This window comes from Hevea brasiliensis, chromosome 9, assembly GCF_030052815.1.
Source record: "Hevea brasiliensis isolate MT/VB/25A 57/8 chromosome 9, ASM3005281v1, whole genome shotgun sequence".
Classification (NCBI taxonomy): domain Eukaryota; kingdom Viridiplantae; phylum Streptophyta; class Magnoliopsida; order Malpighiales; family Euphorbiaceae; genus Hevea; species Hevea brasiliensis.
In genome coordinates, this window is record NC_079501.1 from 35151071 (window position 1) to 35171026 (window position 19956).

At 33.0% G+C, this 19956-nt stretch overlaps 1 protein-coding gene across 1 annotated transcript; it reads left to right on the forward strand.

The window, feature by feature from the left end:
- The first annotated feature begins 14330 nt into the window (after positions 1 to 14330).
- LOC110650258 (endoglucanase 6) lies at positions 14331 to 19393 on the forward strand. The gene is made up of 9 exons (XM_021805144.2): positions 14331 to 14881; positions 15010 to 15222; positions 15671 to 15871; positions 17036 to 17125; positions 17210 to 17374; positions 17552 to 17836; positions 17917 to 18265; positions 18383 to 18445; positions 18610 to 19393. Exons 1-9 carry the CDS (start codon positions 14678 to 14680, stop codon positions 18906 to 18908), a joined length of 1869 nt encoding a protein of 622 aa, XP_021660836.2. The 5' UTR covers positions 14331 to 14677; the 3' UTR covers positions 18909 to 19393.
- The last annotated feature ends 563 nt before the right edge of the window (positions 19394 to 19956 follow it).

A 19956-nucleotide genomic window follows, 5' to 3' on the forward strand; every position in this document is an offset into this window, starting at 1 on the left:
TAATGTAAGTTTTTCTATTCGACTTATTAAAATATTATTTTTTAATACAAAAATTCCATTTTAATTAATATAAAATTCATTTCAGCAATTTCTTATATTTCAAATTTTTCATTTTTTTTTGAATATTTTCTTAATAATATAAATTTATATTATATTTTTTTGCACATTATTTAGTACAATATATTATAAACTCAATTTTCTTTTTTTATAGCTTTTACTAATTTTTATAAATTTAAACTATTATTTTAGATTAAACTAAAATTTTCTATTCAACTTATTAAACAGTTATATTTTGTTATACAAAAATTACATATTATTTAATATAAAATTTAATTCCGTCCATAATTTAGATTTCTAATTTTTTTCATTTTTTTTTGGAAATATTATCTTAATACTATAAATTTTATTTTATTTTCTTTACATTCTTTAGTATTATATATTAAAAACTCAACTTTCTATTAATTTTTTTCCTTTTTTCAATTTTACTAGTTTTAACAGTATTATACTATTACTATATTTATTATATATATGCACATATATTTTTTATATTATTAAAAATAATCCCTATTATTTTCAGGTTACTTATAACCTAGTCAAGTTTTATAAAAATAAAATAAATATTACACAATAAATTTATATGAAAATATTAACAATAAATAATTATTTTTTCCTCTAGTATATGAAAATATTACACTACACTCTAAAATATCACAAAAACCTTAAAAAAAGATTTCATCAACTTTCTACAACAATGAACACATTAAACACTCAAATATATTAACATATTAGATGTTTATTTTGTTAAACAAGTAAGATACGTACCTGGAACAGTTGAGAATACAATAATTCTTCACAAATCACCTCTTCAAACTTCTATTATGCACTTTTAATCAAAGACAAGCTAAACTTTTTCCCTTACTGGTCCACCACTGTAGTTCCTCTTCCTCTTCTCTTTATTGGTCCATCGAGCCGGAAGGCTGCTCCAAACCAACTGGTTCATCGAGCAGGAAGGTTAGTCCACTAAGATCAAAGAAGAGAGGGATGAGAGACTGAAAGAGTGTTTACAAAAAATTTTCTTGCTGTAAATGAGAGTGTTGAGGGTTAGTGTGATAGATAAATGAATATGGTCAGGGGAGAAAAATTGAATTTAACTCTAGACGCTAGTATTATTGGTGTCTCGTTGCTTGCACGCCACTTAAAATGGTGTCCCAAGCCTATGCACGCTGATGTGACTGGATATTTTCTGTCAGTGCCAGAAGCTTGAACGCCATTTATATTGGCATCCTCAGGAGCCTGCATGCCATTTATATTTGCATCCCCAGTCCAGGACATGACCAAATGTAGAGATTCTCTGCAAAAGAATGCCACACGCTAGTTATATTTGTGTCCAGATTTGGGACGCTATTTTGACTAGCATCTTTGTGCAGTAGCTCTCCACCTCAGCTCCATTCATACCCTTTTGGTAATTTAACTCAAAAAACCCTCTTTTAGTTTTTTTTTATTTTATTCTACAGTACCTTTATGTGGTAAAAAACTCACTCTCTCGCGTGTAAGTGCAGTCTGGCTCACATTTTACTTGTCCATTAACTTTTTCTTTTTCAGCCTTAATAGTCCTTTGAATAGCCTGCATAAACAATCCCATAAACCTCCATAAACATCTTTCAATGGCTACTAACTCTTCATAAAACCCCTTGAGTTACAGCCTTTATTACTATATTATTGTTGAGTTATGCCCTACATAATGGCCCTTTTGTTACTAAGTTAATATTTGCTTACCGCTACTAGGTGGCATATAATATAATGTAATATAGTCAATCATATAATGCAATGAATGACGTAATATAATGTAGTGTAATTGTCATTCTCGTGTTCGGCTATCAAATAAAAATTTCATTAGTATAATGATAATTTTTATTTAAATATTTAGTTTGTTTGTGGTGGTACTAATAATAAGGGATTGATAATGACTGTGGTGAATCGTTGCTAAGTGATAATAGTGGTAGCCAATAGTAGTGGCGGCAACAACAGTTGGGCTATGATAATGGTACAGGTGATGATGGTGGCAGTAGTTGAGTGGTGATGGTGATGATGATGATAGTGGTTGCAGTCAGACAATGGTGATGATTGCAATAATGGTAGTGGTGGCAGCCAAACAATGGTGGTGATTATTGGGCGATAATGACTATTTGATAATTTCTATTGTGATAATTAAAGAAATAAAACAAAATAAATAATTATAATTACATGCACTTTAATATAATAATCATTACGTTATCAAAATGTAATTAATTATATAATATAATTATCATTCTATCACATTAATTTTTTTATATTATCAAATAAAATAAAGAAACAAACAATATAATCATAACTCTACTATAATTTTTTTACTAAAAATTAGCTATGAAAATGACAAATAAATTAAAGAGGACATAATTGAGGACCGCTTCAAGAGATAGATTTTTTTATATATATATTTTTACAGGTTCACTTCTATATATAAGCATATATATTAATAGTGGGATCGATACATGAACCTAATTAAAGGGACTGCAACTTCAAAAGTTAGGAGTGGTTTTTTTTTTTATTATTTTCTTAATTGCAAAAATTGTATTACAAGGCTCAGTAGGCATCAATATATCAAATCCCACATATAATAGAGAAAAGCTAAGAGGCCAAGAAATTCAAGCCATACAAGGAAACCCTAAACCCGTAACACAGTAGCCTTAAATGACTGAAAAACAAAGAAATCATAGAACCCTTGTAGCACCATCGAACCTCATAAATGCTAGAGCTAGAACGACAAGTAGAAAAGAAGAAAAAAAAGCTTCCACAACTATAAGAGAGCTTGCATGCATTCCTAAAATACCATCTTGAGCTTCATTCCTAACTAGTTGCTGGAGCTCAAGAAGCCAACATGCACAACCATCAATGATGGCCTTCGGCAGGGATAGTGGGTAAAGCTTATAGCCTTTTAATCTTTTATAGTCTAAAGGGTTGCAAGCCACCATAAGAGGCTAGCTTAAAGACCCAAAGATACCTATCATCACAGATGCAAGAAGAAGCCATCGGAGATAGTGGATCCTCTACAATTTGGCATTGACTACACAAAAAGCTTTAGTCCAGTTGTGAAGCAAACACTATTTACACAATCTTGTCTCTTGCTACAAAGTCAATTAGATATATCCAATGCTTTTTTACATGGTCTTTTGGATACTGACATTTATATGGAATAGCCATTGGGGTGTTATGATGTATCTCATCCTTATCATGTATGTAAACTTCATAAATCTCTCTATGGCCTCAAATAGGTGTCGAGAGCTTAGTTCCATTGACGGATTATTCCTTATTTATCCTCCGTGAAAGTGCAATGAAATTATATGTTTTAATCCATGTTGATAACATTCTTGTGACATGTTCAGATCACTCAAAGTTGGATCAATTCTTATCTTATCTCAAGCAAGAATTTTCTATTCATGAGCTTTGCCCATTGCATTATTTTTTGGGCATGGAAGTCACAAAAGTTTCGAATGGAATCTTACTTACTTAGCAAAATTACATCAAAGATCTTTTTCTCCAAACTAACATGGATGATTCAAAGCCTTGCAATACTCCAATGGCCACCAGCCCTAATCTGTAACATCCTGAATTTTTAAATAATAATTTTATGTAGGAATTGACTAGTATGATAGGCCCAGGAGGGGCATTGTGTAGTTGTTGTGTTGTGGGCGTGAGGCCTTTTAGATTGAGAAGTGTTGAGTTATTTTGTAGGTTAGGTAGGTCATAGGTACAAGGAAAACTTTACTGGATTTCCTGTATAAACTTAGGGTGTCTTAGGCTCTTTAGTTCTTATTTTGGGTTAATATTGATAAATTTCTTAAAAATGATTGTTTAGGTGATCCGAGTCAACCTTCTTCATCTTCTCAGCTACCCCAGTGATAATTGAATAATCTATGAGTAAATATTAGTTTTATTTATAATTATTCAAGGCATGCTCATACATTCGCTTATAAATATATTTATGTAGTTAAATCTTAGGCACGCTTTGTGTTACATTTTTATTTGATGAAACTATTGTGGATGTCACCTTAAGGTAATTTGAAACTGTGTACGTGTGTCGGCGTGTGTGTGGTGTGTTTATGGATATGGGTAGGACGTGTCGTCGCAACTAGAGCTTGACTCATTAGGACCCGATCCTTATATGTGGATAAGTTAGGGTGAGTATGACTTTGAGTTGATCTCACTGACCCTCGCACTTAGATTATTAAGAGAAAGTTCAGTTTGAGTTGATCTTTCTGATATGTATTGGATTAAGAGAGCTGTATAGGGGATTAGCTCTCATATTTATACATAGTAATGTAAAACACGGGTGTGTGAGTGCTCCAAATTATCTTTTGTGCGACTATTGCTAGAATTTGGTTGAATATGTTTATATATATTGTATTTCATACTTAGGGATGCATTAGCTTTAGATAGTTATAGAAATTATATTTAAAATTAATATCTTACTCTATGAGTCGAACGCTCACTCTTGTTCAACTATTTTTCCCTAGGTAATAGGAGGGCTCTTTGAGATTAACCTGCCTTCTTTCTTGCAGGTTTACTAGCAGAAGTTTTATTATGATTTTAGTTTCTTGTTTTTCTAATCTAGAACTCCGCATGTGTTAGTAGTGTTCTAAACTGGTTGGGACTATAATGATTTATTTCTTTGAATTTGTAAACTTAATTTATGGATATATTGGAATGTATGAGATGGATAATCACTATGGATGAGAAAGCTAAGCTCTCATTATTTAATTGCTTAAGGATTGTGAGGGTGAGCTGAGCTCTCCAAACTAGGATATTTTGTGCTTATAGGTTGGGCAAGCTAAAAATTTCCTGTTGAATGGTCTAATTTATGGCCGGATTTTGTCCGTTTATTTCCTTGAAATTGGACTATAATTATAGGCCTTATATTTGAGCTAAGAATAGTTAGACTTACCGCTGGCTTTGGGGGCCTTATGCTAACCCAAGTCCTAGTGCCGGTCTGGCCCAGAATTTAGGTCATGACAAAGTTGGTATCAGGGCTCGAAATCAGCATATTCATTTATTAAGAAGGTTCATGCCTAGTGGCAATTATTCACCCTTAACATCCCAAACTCCAGTTTGCTTTTCCTATTATCAACCTCTGGATTCAAGATCCATGTTGGTTTTTATTTTCATGTTATCAACCTCTGGATTCAAGATTCATGTTGGTTTTAATTTTCTCATTATTAACCTCTAAATTCAAGATCCATGTTGATTTTAATTTTTCATGTTATTAATCTTTGGATTCAAGATCCATATTGGTTTTAATTTCAGTATTTATTTTCCTCTGAACTCAAGGTTCACGTTGGCTTTAATCCTATCATTTAGTTTAGACTAAGGTCATTTTAAGGATTTGTTCTCCATGAAAATTCTAATTTTCCATAATTTTCGGTGAGCCAAGATAATTTATTTTTCACTAAATTCTCATATTTATATGGCACAGTTTCTTTTTTAATTATAATAGCCCAACTCTTCCATTTCCAATACCTTGAGACTTAATTCAGTTGTGTCTTACTCGTCCAAAATATGAGTCTATATCTTTACATGTTTCCTATTTAGAGAAAATTAAAAATTTCATTTCATTTTCTTCATTAGAAAACATGTGAAGAGGGGCAGCTGTAGACACCATATTTTGTCCAGATCAATAAATTTTTAACATTGTGCTTTATCTCATCCTATATGAAAATGCTGATAAATATAAGACATATGTAAAGCAATTGGGTTATTTTTATTTCTAATTTTATTTTCATTTTTATGCCAATTTAAATTTTAGTTAAATTTCAATTTCATTTTTATGATCATTTAAGTTTTAATTCGAATTCAATCTCAATTTCATTTTTATGCTTGTTTAATTTTTATGCAATTTCAATCTCGTTTTTATTAACCATCCGATCTCAATAAAATTCTAATTTCATTTTAGGAAAAGTGGAACTGTTATTTAACAAAAGTTTGACTTTAAAAATAATCATCAACTTTATTATTTCCAAGTAATTACAATTATTCGGCGGTCGAATCTCCACTAGTCCATGCTTAGGAAATATGTTTCTGACCCTTGTCATGTGTTGCAACCAGACACAGTGGAGTTAAATGTGAACTTGACTTTTGAGGAACAACCAATGACCTTAGTGGATTATCAGATAAGGCAGCTTCGTTCAAAATAGATCTCTATGGTTAAAGTCTTGTGGAGAAGTCAATCTGTAGAGGAATGCTCCTAGGAGTCAGAGTGAGATATGTGCAACAATTACCCATATTTGTTTAGTATGTAACTCAGTGTATTTATTCTGCCTTGTATAAAAATTTGAGGATGAATTTTCTGTAAGTAGGGAAGAATGTAATGTCTGCAGGGAAGAATATAACGTCCTGAATTTTTAAATAATTATTTTATGTGGGAATTGACTAGTTTGGTAAGCCCAGAAGGGGCACTGTTTAGTTATTGTGTTATGGGCCTAAGGCCCTTTGGATTGAGAAATGTTGAGTTTATTTTGCATGTTGGGTAGGTCTAGGTACAAGGAAAACTTTATCGGATTTCTGGCATAAACCTAGAGTGTCTTAGGCTCTTTAGTTCTTGTTTTGAGTTAATATTGACAAACTTCTTGAATATGATTGTTTAGGTGATCCGAGTCAACATTCTTCATCTTCTATGCCGCTAGTGACATTTGAATAATCTGTGAGTAGATATTGATTTTATTTATAATATCAATACTACTATATATTTAAGACATGCTCATGCATTTACTTATAAATATATTTGAGTAGTTAAATACTAGGAATGCTTTGTATTGCATTTTTATTTGATGAAACTATTGTGGATGTCACCTTGAGGTAATTTGGAGCTGTGTGCATGTGTCAGCGATTGTGTGGTGTGTTTATGGATATGGGTAGGACAGGTAGTCACAGCGGGAGCTTGACTCGCTAGGACCCGATCCTTATATGTGGATAAATTGGGGTGAGTGCGGCTTTGAGTTAATCTTACTGACCCCTGCACTTGGATTATTAAGAGAAAGTCTGGTTCGAGTTGATCTCACTAGCAAGTATTGGATTAAGAGAGTTGTATAAGGGATCAGTTCTCATATTTATATACATTGATGTGACATATAGGTGTATGAGTGCTCCAAATTATTTTTTATACGAGTATTGCTTGAATTTGATTGAATATGTTTGTATATATTGCATTTCATACTTGGGATGCATTAGCCTTAGATAGTCATAGAAATTATATTTAAAATCAATATCTTACTCTATGAGTCGAACACTCACTCTTGTTCAACTATTTTTCCCTAGATGAAAGGAGAGCTCTTTGAGAATAACCTACTTTCTTTCTTACAGGTTTACCAGTAGAAGTTTTATTATGATTTTATTTCCTTGTTTTTCTAATTTAGAACTCCGCATGTGTTAGTAGTGTTCTAAACTGGTTGGGACTGTAATGATTTATTTCTTTGAATTTGTAAACCTAATTTATGGATATATTGGAATGTATGAGATGGATGATCACTATGGATAAGAGAGCTGAGCTCCCATTTGATTATTTAATTGCTTGAAGATTGTGAAGATGAGCTGAGCTCTTCAAACTAGGATATTATGTGCTTACAGGTTAAGCGAGCTAAAAACTCCTCGTTGGATAGTTTAATTTATTATCGGACTCTATCCATTTATTTCCTTGAAATTGGACTACATTTATGGGCCTTATAGTTGGGCTAGGAATAATTAGGCTAACTACAGGCTTTAGTGGCCTTATACTGACTCAAGTCCTAGTGCAGGTCTGGCCCAAAATTTGGGTTGTGACACATTCTTTCTAAAGAAATTGGTGAACCTTATGCTAATGGATAACAGTACCGACAAGTTATTAATGCTCTTTAGTATGTCACATTAACTTGTCTGGATATCACCTTCTCTATTAATAAATTATTAAAGTTCATGCACAAGCTTATGGTTGAACATTAGAAGGTGGTAAAGCGTCTGTTAAGGTGCCTATGCCAAACTAGTGCTCTTGGCCTCTTGTTTACAAACACTAGCTCTCTCCAATTGTAATGCTTCTTTGATAGTGATTGAGGAGGTTGTCCAGATGATAGGTGTGCCACAAATGCATATGTTGTTTATATTGGAACCAATTTAATTTCATGGATGTCAAAAAAAAGCCTATTGTCACAAGAAAATCCACTAAAAGTGAGTATAAATCACTTGCTAATGCAACTACAGAAGTTATGTGTCTTCAATCTTTTTTAAGAGAACTTGGATTTCCCATATTTAGTCCTACCACTCTCTGGTGCAATAGCTTGAGTGCTATTTACCTGAGTTCAAATTCAATTTTTCACACCAGGATGAAACACATTGAATTAAATTATCACTTTGTTCAGGAACAATTACAGCTTAACAAGATTAAAGTTCAATTCATTTCCTCTAAGGATCAGATTGCAGGTATACTCACTAAACAGGTGGGTGTTGTTAGCAACTCTATTATCTCCTCCTCTATTTAGATAATCTTTCCCAACAAAAATTATTAGTTAGTTGTTATGTGATATTGCCAGAACTCTTATATAAGATCATTGTATGTCTCTTTGTTGATTAATACTTCTGTACTCTATATATTTGTAAAGTTCTCATACAAATCAAAACGTCAAACAAGTTGAACACTCTACCAGGCACCCAATTGAGTGCCTTCGAGTGGGTGGTCTTTCAAAAGCAAGTAGAATAAGGATATCCCATGATGTCAAAAGCAAGTAAATTAAGGATATCCCATGATGTCATAAAATTTTCATGATGGAATATCTTCAATTTTTTTAATTTTCATTTATGGTGGTGGGTGATACAACCATAATGGCCTATTTTGCACACATGTATAAAATATTAAATTATCAACAAACTCTCACGTAAGGAAATCATATATGATTAAGAACCACGACAATGACACTAAATAAAGAACAATCAGTTCTCCAAAAATGAAGGCTAAAATACTCTTTACCCCTAGCTAGACAAAGTAAATCCAGTCACCTTCCAATTCAATGATAATTTTTAATTAATTAACTCAATTCCCCGTCAATTCAGCAGAAAGTGAGAATAATCATAGGCAATTATTTACACATGAAATTGACCCAAATGGGTTGAATGATATAAGCATATTCCTCAAGTATTTGTTTCTTATAGAGAAGAAGTTTGTGATTGCATGGATTTTAATGTTGTGGGGCTACAGACAAGATTTCTATTACTTAATAAACAAGTTGGCTTGGGTAAATACTAGGCTCCATTTTCCATAATGTCACAAGTCAAGCCTGTGGGTGGGGCGACATTTTCTTGTCAATTACCTTAATAACAGCTAATAAAATTACTTTTTATGGGTTAATATGAAGTTATGATTGTGAAAAGCACTAACCCTGTATATGTATATATATATGATTATACTCTTTATTTATTTAAATTGTTTATAAAGAATAATGGTTTTGAATTGTAAAATAATAATTTTATTACAGTTTTTCAAACCATCAAATCGTTGGTTTGAGATGGTTTTAAATTTTTTTATTCTCAATTTATACAAGAACCATTTATATATTTAAAACAATAGGAAAGATATGTTAGTAATCTTCATATTTATTTTATCATACCATACCATCTAATCAAATAAAAAAATATTATTAAACTATTTTATACCATATTATTTTTTCAAACATATTAACATTAAAAATTATATAATATAATACATTAATAAATTGAGTTGCACTCAATTTAAATAGGGTGTAAATGTATATGTGTTAATTTATGTCAGCTGCTAAAAAAAGTTATTTTTTTTTAAATATGAAAAATAAGAAAAACTCCGACATTAATATCTTTATTTTTATTAATATTTATAACAAATAATTATATAAATCTTCTCTAAATTTTTAGAGATAAGAGATTTTGGATAGTGGGTAGACTAAAATATTCTTGTCTCTTAATTAATTTTTAATAGTTGGTTCATCTTTTATTTTATTTTTTAATCGCATAGTAAATGAAGAATATCATAATTTTTTAAATATATTTAATTAATAATTATATTTTATATTAGTGTAATTATTATAATAAACTTCATAAATGTGTAGTGTATGTTTTTAATATTCATAATATATATATATATTAAAAATTAAAAATTAAAATTTTAGTTGACAAAATATAAAATAAAATCACTTATCACTTAAATTAGTTCTTGTTGTTGATACTCAACTTGTTGTATTTTATTTGACTAAAGGTCAAAAAAAGTAATTTGATATGAAAAATCAAATCCCACTCTAATTAAAAAAATAAATAAAGTGTATTCTCCTTTTGTGGAATGAAATCGCTTAGATCTTATGTTATTTTTTTTTAATTAATATGGAATTTTGAATGACAATATTTTATAATAAAATTATAATAATTTTATCAAAATATATTAAATTTTATATTTCACAAATATACATTATTTACCACCGATATAAGATTTTGAATGGCCTCTTATGTTAGTATTTGATTGCATTAAAAATAGAAAATAATAAAGGATGTAAAATTGCTAATCCATGTCAAGACGGTCCATTAACAAAAAATAATTGAGCTTAAATCGCTGACTTAAGATCATGGCGTATTATAACAACGATTATGATCAAATAAAATAAATAATAATAATAATAAAGCAAATCCCACGATATGGAATTAATGCACACCACTAAATTTATAACAAATCAAAAGTCATTTATGTATAATTAATAAGAGAAAATAAAGTTAAATTAAGTATTCATATTGATAGATTTCTCCGTGATTGACTCTCTCCAGTTGGCCCAAAGAAATATGCTATGATATTTCTTGTTTTTTATTGAAATAATTGAAACAAAAAGATAGTTGAGGATGAATAGAAGAACAAAGAGAGGAAAATAGCATAGGTAAAGAATAAAGGGATAAATGTGTGGGGGCTAACAAATATTATCCCCCATAATGTCCTTTCAAGGCTTTTGTTGGGAGCGTGGTATGAGGTAAGGGTCCCTTGCACCGTAAAAGCTTTCACATTCTATCATTCTCATTACAAGACATATCATATGAGATCAACATAAGGCCATGTGTCCCTCACAAGGGCCATATGTCCTTCACATTGTGAGGATGGGCCCAAAAGTTCGAGTTTATATCATACGCATGTTACACCTTTTCCCCCCCTTTCTTCTTTAGCTATAGCAAGTTGACACGCGTTAAAGACAAAGCTTTAGTACCATTGCATGCTTTGGTTAGTTTACAACTACTCGTAATTATAGCATTGGGCTATATTTAATGAGCTCTGCTCTTCTATCTCAGCAGAGGAAATTTATTTATTTATTTATTTTCGTGCTCTTGGGTTTCCTTTTTAATAATTACAGAACACATTATTTACTACATGCTTGCCTCGACAATAATGAGAAGAAGGTCCTCTGCCGAGTGAATTTATTATGATTCTCAACAAAAACAAGTGCCAATAACAACTTCTGATACACAATTCGTTGCCATTCACATTGCCATTGTGTTAATTTCAGAAATTGATTCCCTGAATTAAAATTCTTTAAGAGAATAACAAACCAGTGTTTTTCTTTTCTTGAGGGTATTCCTTTCACATTTCAAGTTCAATCTTATTGTTAAAGAATAGCATCTTTCTTTGAAGATATTTTCAAGCTACAAAAAAGGGACCTGGCTAAAAGATATGAAACATATGTTATCCCTAAAGCACATGCACGTTGGCAATCTTCAGCCATAATCTCATCAGTCCCTGGCATTACATATGCGATGTATTTGGTAAAAAGTTAAAAAATTAAAAATTAAATATTACTCTTATAAATTTTAATTTTAAATAAAGTAATTATTAATTTACTTTTTTAAAAAAAGTTAACATGGTCTTTTTAAGTATCTTAAAGTTAAAAGTTATAAAGATAACAACTCTTTGTTAATCTCGTGCTAAATAGATAATTATTAATTTAAATTTTTCAAAGTTAATGAAGTGAAAAATTAATTTTATTTCTTTTTAAGTATTCAAATAATATTAATTAGATGTTAAAAGTTACAAAGATAATAATTACTTTTTATTAATCTTATATCAAGTATCTCCTAATTGCTTCACTATCAAACTAAATTTTACTTACATCAGGGTGTATATGCTCAACCAATCAATAATTACTATTTTATTTAAAAGTATAATTTTTTATTAATTGGGTATTTATACACTAGAATATCAGACTTCATCGACTTGTATCATTGCCTTTATTGTCAATGCCCCATCCTGTCCATGTCCAGCCACCTTACTCTGATGATCAAAATCACAAGCTCTTGCCATTAAAAAAAAAAAAAAAAACCAATTAATTGTTCTACTAATTCCATATTTCCCTATTTGGCCATTTTGTACAAATGCCAACTTGCCAATTTTAAAAGTAATCAAACTTGGCTATAGATTCTATATTAATACTACTGTAACTTCATTTGCAAGATTATTTGACTGGTAAGTATTCTAATGTTTGGGCACAAATCATTATGAAAAAATCTTTTTTTTTTTCTGTGAAGCCCCCAATTTCAACATTATAACTTATTCATTAGTACTGTTAGGCAGAACATGTATCTGCCTAATTAAGCAAGCACAGTGAGTGAAAAACAATCTAACTTGTTAGCACACAAGCCATTAAACTGGCAAAAACCAGGTAGCAAATTACTTGTTAAATTTGAATTGATTTGACATTTTGACATTTGAATTTGATGTTAATTGGGCATAACCCAAAACTTCAAAACAGAGAATAACCCAAGAAAAAGCTGTAGGAGAAGAACATAACATAATACCATTAATTTTTTGGGCCACTAAGGTCCTTAACAAACAACAAAAAGACCTCTACTTATGAAAGCAAAGTGAAGGAAGGTCCTTAACAAACAACAAAGAGATCAACAAAAAGATCTCTTCCCTTTTTCCCATTGGCGGATTTGCTCAATTTCCAACCATTTTATCTACTGCCTTTAAGAAACGCATTTGCCCTTTTAGTGTCATTCAACCACTGCACAATCCTCCACATTCAATTTCTAGCCCATACCCATGTGGGATCCCTTTAATTTTTTTCCAGTATGCATGCTACGTGGCAGGATCTGAGACGCTCTGTTGAGTTACCGGCTAGTTCCATTTTACCGGTGGAGGTACTATGTGGGGACAACCGACAACCGGTAAAAACAAGATTGAGAACTGGGAAGTGGGGACTGTGTAATTCTGCCGTGGCCGTGACAGAACCGGCGACAGCCGGTTATTGCGGAGGCTTGCCTCTTTGACCTGTAGTTCGTGTCGAGATTTATTTATTTTTTTTTTTTTTACAATTTCTTTTCTTTTTATAAATAAAGCGAAAGACAAAAAAAAAATAAAAATTAAGATTTTATCTTTTCTTCGGCGCAGAAGACCGTTGATTGCGGTTGGAATAAAGCACTCTGACATGGGACGCTCCTTTTTGACCACATCCTCCTTTGTCATTTGCACTTGAAATTTCTCTAGTTGAAACATATTATATCATAAGACAAAATAGTCCATAACTTTACGCTGATTTTACAAAAATGCCATGATTTTTTAACCGGGAACTGTCGGTAATATTAAATATTAATATTTCCAGGTAAGGTAATGGAAATTAAATGATGGGTAAGAGTTATTTGTCGAGATGTCGGGTTTTGGAATCCCGAGTAACAAGTCAATCTTCTGCGACATTGTTCCAGGCTTGGAGCTGCCAACACGTGTATGCCAAATTCATTACGGTTCCTTGTTATAGCCAGTAAGTTTTTTTTTTTGTTATTTTTAATTTTATTTTAAAAATAAAAGGACCAGTAATTCTAAAAACGTTAATATTATTGGCCGTGTAATTTAATTATGACAACAAACAATTTATAAGCAATAAAGCAGGTTTCCAACTCATGACTTCCGTTAGATAGAGAACACTTGAATGGCAGTCCGCGCATTCATTTTTGAGCAAAAGTGCAGGGCCATGTTGGAGAATTCAAAGTAGGGACATGCAAGGGACCGTTTCCTGAGCTTTTTGACGATTCTACTGCTGCCCCCTTTTCGCTTTTCTCCTTTTAGTAAATTCTTACTCTGTGAGTGTGGGGCTGCAGCCTGCAATTGAAATGGCTTGAATTTGATGGGTAGTGTTCTCATGGTGAAAAAAAAAATTATTTTCACTAGTACATTAAATCCACACCGACTCTGCCAGTGAAGAGCCAATGTACACCGTATGACTCTGATCTTTACTCAACTGTTTTTCCAGTCTTCTGAAAAATAAAATAATATGAAAATAAAACATTTTTTAAATAAAAAAATTTTAATTGAGCTCTGCCAATTTCTTAGCGCTTGATACCTTCCTTCCACCTCAATATATAGAGCCTTCAGCTCCTCCCCATCCGCCCAGTCCCTACTACAACTACTACTACTCCTTTTTCTCTTTCTCCTCTAGCCTCTCTCTTGTGAGAGGGAGACTCTTAAAGGGGTTGCATTTATCGGAAGTTGTAAGTGATAGATCAAACCAACATTGCTATCTTCCCCTTTTTTCGTATTTAGTTGCTGCTGCTGCAGAACAGACCTGTCTCTGCGTGTTTGCTCATTCACTGCATTTGGGTTCATTTTCTTAACACTTAATATAGATCCATGGAGAAGCATTTTAGGCTCATTTCAGTGGCTCCCCTGTTTCTGTTCCTCTGTCTCCCATTTGCTTTTGCTGGGCATGACTATGGCCAAGCTCTTAGTAAGAGCATTCTCTTCTTTGAAGCTCAAAGATCTGGTTTCCTTCCCCATAATCAGAGAGTCACTTGGAGAGCTAATTCTGGCCTAAATGATGGCAAGGCCAATGGGGTAAGTTTAAAAACTTCCTTTATAAAAATCCAACGGGGTTTGTGAGCTATTACTATTTTCAGGTCTTCCTACTCTGTTACCTAAAATTTTAAGCGTAAACACAGTTAAAATTGTTTTTGAAATTGCAGGTGGATCTCGTAGGCGGGTACTATGATGCAGGGGACAATGTGAAGTTTGGGCTGCCCATGGCCTTCACCATTACAATGATGTCGTGGAGCATAATAGAGTACGGAAAACAAATGGCTGCGAGCGATGAACTTGTTCATGCCATGGATGCCGTTAAGTGGGGAGCTGACTACCTTATTAAAGCTCATCCTGAACCCCATGTTCTCTATGGGGAGGTACCTTTCACACCTCAAAGTAGATCTTTTAAAGAGTTTTTTCAAATAAAAATCAAAAAATTGCCCTGTTTTGAAAGTGAAAACTGGATTGACTTGCGTTCATTTTAGATTTTGGTCCCGAAAACATTTTTGAGGACTTTTGTCTGTTCTATTCTGCGCATCAATCTGTTTTTATGCTATAACATGAAATCTCACGTACCCAATTCCTTGTAATTCCATTAAAACATAACTAATGTTTATTTTAATTTTAATTTACTAAATTTTCATAATTGGATTGTCTATTCTGTTTCTCCTCTTCAATGAGATTATCTTGTTATAACAGAATTGATGCCCCGTTAGTCTATGACGCTTTACAAACAAACTACGGTCACAGATATAATAGTCGATAACTGCCATAATTTAACGTCATGTAGTGTCGTTAAACCATTAATGTTTGTTTGTGGGTTAGGTGGGAGATGGCAACAGCGACCATAACTGCTGGCAAAGACCGGAAGATATGACAACCGACCGCCGGGCTTACAAGATCGACCCAAGCAATCCTGGGTCGGATCTCGCCGGTGAAACAGCCGCCGCCATGGCTGCCGCCTCCATCGTCTTCCGCCACTCCAACCCTGCCTACGCCAATGAGCTCCTCGCCCACGCACATCAGGTAAAAGAATTACCCTCCGAGCGTTTTCTCTTTTTAAATTTTTATATATGCAAATGCGCGAAAAACACTTTTTATGATGCGAGAAAACGGTGCTGGGCCACCAATACACTATTTCTTAATAACTGTGTGGGATTATTATTAAAATTGTTGTTAAAAAAATATATTAATTAAAAGATATTAAAAAATAATTTAAAATTAAATTTAATAAATTTTAATTATAAAAGTATAAAAATAATAAAATAATTTTTTAAATAATATTTAAAATAATACTTTTATTAAAAAAAAAAGGGAAAGTTTTGACCTCCTTATGTTAACTCAGTGTCATTACATTCACACGGACCACTGTAGCTGACTGCACCCGCGCATCTTAGAAAATTTTGTTGTGGCTGCGCATTTAATTAAGTGAATTAGATTCGACCAATTTATAATTTGTTCTAAACGTAAAAGGTATATTAATATCTAATATTAATTTAAAATAAAAAATAATGTACCTTTATAACGTCTTGAATATTCTTTCCCTTAGTTAATTAACTCATTTTCTTCTGAGCGCCTTATTAGGGTTAATAATGAACAATAATTAATAATATTAAATTTTTCTTTAAATTTATAAAATTTAAAATTTAAGCTTCAATTCAAATAATCGACCACTAATGGTGGAATTTGCGTTGCCTCGCTTTTTGTCAGCCAACTTGCAACTAATGGTGCATTTACAACTACCTTACATTTGTGGCCTAACGCTTGATGTGACGTGGATAAGAAACTTTAAGAATAATACTAATAATTAAAAAAGGAATGAAACGATGCCGTTGTAACCTTGTTAATATCAATTTCATTTCTTCCCATAATCTCCTCGTTCAGATGCGAATAAATTCTTCCGACGCACATTTTGGATCATGGACGAAGGGAAGGAAACGCTTTTCCCCGTCAATCGCGCGTATTGTATGTTCACCGTACAGATTTGTTTGTTTGTACTCCCAGATCTAAACTGTCCACGTGTTTCAACCATAAATTGCGGAGGCAGTTACTAATTTACTTCTGCTTTTCTCAGTCGTCACGTGAGAACGCTGTCGGTGGCTTGGTTATAACTTTTTTACCTTTAATTTCCTTGTCTACATCTAATCACACGAATTACCACTCACCTTTTATTCCCTTTTTGTTTTCCAGTTATTCGATTTTGCAGACAAGTACAGGGGCAAATATGACAGCAGTATTACTGTTGCCCAAAAGTATTATCGCTCCATTAGTGGATACAATGTAAGGATATTAAATTTTTATGGCAATTCAGATTGAGTTTAGAAAAATTAATGTTTTAATTAATTGATTTTGGTAATATTACAGGATGAGTTGTTGTGGGCTGCTGCCTGGTTGTATCAGGCAACTAATAATCAGTACTACTTGAGCTACCTTGGGAACAATGGTGACTCACTGGGTGGAACTGGATGGGGCATGACTGAATTTAGCTGGGATGTCAAGTATGCTGGGGTTCAAACTCTTGTTGCCAAGGTATAAAAATTATCATAATTTAGGTATTGTCAATAATTTGAAGGAAATTCATCTTGATTCAAGACCATATATATATATATATATATATATATATATATATATATATATATATATATCATAAACATTTTAGAGCTATGTGTATGTGGATGACTGACTTGAATATTGGTACTACTGCAGTTCCTGATGCAAGGCAAAGCTGGACATTATGCACCAGTCTTTGAGAGGTACCAACAGAAGGCTGAGTACTTCATGTGTTCATGCATTGGAAAGGGTACCAGGAGTATTCAGAAAACTCCTGGTGGTCTAATTTTCCGCCAGGGGTGGAACAACATGCAGTTCGTCACAAGTGCCTCCTTCTTGGCTACTGTCTATTCTGATTATCTTGCTTCTGCTGGTAGAAGCATCAAGTGTGCTTCTGCCATTGTTACCTCATCCGAGCTTCTTTCTTTCGCCAAATCTCAGGTAAAATTATTCAAATATGCAATGCTTTTCACATATTATCCATATGAGCATACAATCTGATCTTGTGACAATCCTTTTAGGTGGATTACATTCTTGGAGACAACCCAAGAGCTACCAGTTACATGGTGGGTTATGGAAACAACTATCCGCGACAAGTTCACCACAGGGCTTCCTCAATTGTTTCCATTAAGGTTAATCCTTCATTTGTCAGCTGCAGAGGTGGTTATGCCGCTTGGTTTAGCAGGAAAGCAAGTGATCCTAATGTCCTTGCTGGTGCTATTGTTGGTGGCCCTGATGCCTATGACAATTTTGCCGATGAAAGGGACAATTATCAGCAAACAGAGCCTGCTACCTACAACAATGCTCCTATTCTTGGTATATTGGCACGCCTAAATGGTGGTCATGGGGGTTACAACCAGTTGCTTCCAGGTATATAGGCCCTGTAACTTTTGTTATAGTCTTTTACTTCTATTTGTTTCATTGATTTATGAAATGAATTTTTTCTGTTACTTGCAATAACAATGATCTTGGATTTTTATGCGACAGTGGTGGTTCCAGCTCCTACCCAACAGAAACCAGCATCACACCCAAAAGTAACTCCAGCTCCAGGTATTTTACTTCCCTTGTAATTTGTATATGTTTTTCTTTTTGATGCCCGATGTACTTATTTGTGGCATTTATTTCTTATCTGATTGGTTGAGAGAATTATTGAATCCCTTTTTGTTATTACGGTTGAATTTGGACAAAATCTAATTGAGTTGTCCATTGTCCAGCTTCAAATTCTGCTCCAATATCCATAGAACAGAAGATGACAACTTCATGGAACGCCAAGGGAAAAACTTACTACAGATATTCCACTATAGTTACCAACAAGTCTGCCAAGACTTTGACAGATCTCAGACTTTCAATATCTAAGCTTTATGGTCCTATATGGGGTCTCACAAAGTCTGGAGATTCTTATGCTTTTCCATCATGGCTTGATTCTCTACCTGCTGGGAAAAGTCTCGAGTTTATTTATATTCATTCAGCCTCTGCTGCAGATGTCTCAGTTTCAAGCTACACTTTAGCCTGAAAAACGAAGAAAATCGGTTACAGAAATGAGAAAAAGAGGTTGGTATAACTTCTGGGGTTGTAATGTAAGAATTGTGCAGCTATACAAAAAGTGCAGTCCAGAAAGGTCTTTTATTTTTTTAACACCTTTTCTTCTTCCTTGGGATTTTCATCTTGTTGATTTGGCATCTGATCAGGGTTCAGTAATTTTAGGTTTAATAAGTACGAAGGTTGGAGGACGAAAGGAGTGAAGAGACGATTAAAAAGACGAGCTCATCCTCTTTCTCCTCCACTTCACTAGTTTATATAGATATGTTTGACCGAAAGAGAGTTAAAGAGTGTGAGTTGAGAGGTGGAAAAAGGTCGACTTCTCAATTAGATTTCAACAGTTCTTTTCCTTTTTTTTGTACTTGGAAACAGCTTCGGATGTTCTTTTTGGTGTGTTGTTGTAATCTATGCAACAAATTTTAAACTTCCCACATGAATGTAGTATGTGGCATTAGATTATGTTGAGCTTTCAATTATTTTTCCTCATTAAGGTCACAAACCCCAAATGGATTCCAATGCCAGTTATGTATTGTAGTTCTTGATCATGAATAGTTTCAACATGACCTCCCCAATTCAGAGAATAATCTAACAAGTTTGTGCCTGCTATTTGGGTTTTTCTAGATGATATTATTGGAACTCTGCTTGTAAATCACCACCGCAGCCCTAGAAGACACAGCATTTCGGTTCAGTTTTTCGATTATAACTGATTTCTGCTTACCCCTAATTGCTAGTTCATATAGCATAGATGCTGCCCCTGTAGCACTTCTATTCCACCAGCGGTTTCCACTCTCTCCCCTTCACCTGGCCTATCAAGCTCATATGTAATAACCAATAATGACTACTGAATTGATGGGCCAAAAGATGCCCGTCAATGAGCAAGGAAAATAATATAAATGACCAAGGTGGAATCTGATATAACCATTCCAATAATTAAATCAGTAGTAAATGCTCAAAAATAGAAAAATTCTAAAAAATAAAGTAAAAGAAAAGAGGTATCTTAAAGCTCTATCTAGTGAGAGTTT

Excerpts from the sequence above, each read along its gene's own strand:
- LOC110650258 (XM_021805144.2), top strand. The coding sequence starts at position 14,678 with ATGGAGAAGCATTTTAGGCTCATTTCAGTGGCTCCCCTGTTTCTGTTC. Across the intron at positions 14,882-15,009 it reads ATGATGGCAAGGCCAATGGG|GTGGATCTCGTAGGCGGGTA; the intron begins GTAAGTTTAAAA and ends TTGAAATTGCAG. Across the intron at positions 17,126-17,209 it reads GCTCCATTAGTGGATACAAT|GATGAGTTGTTGTGGGCTGC; the intron begins GTAAGGATATTA and ends GTAATATTACAG.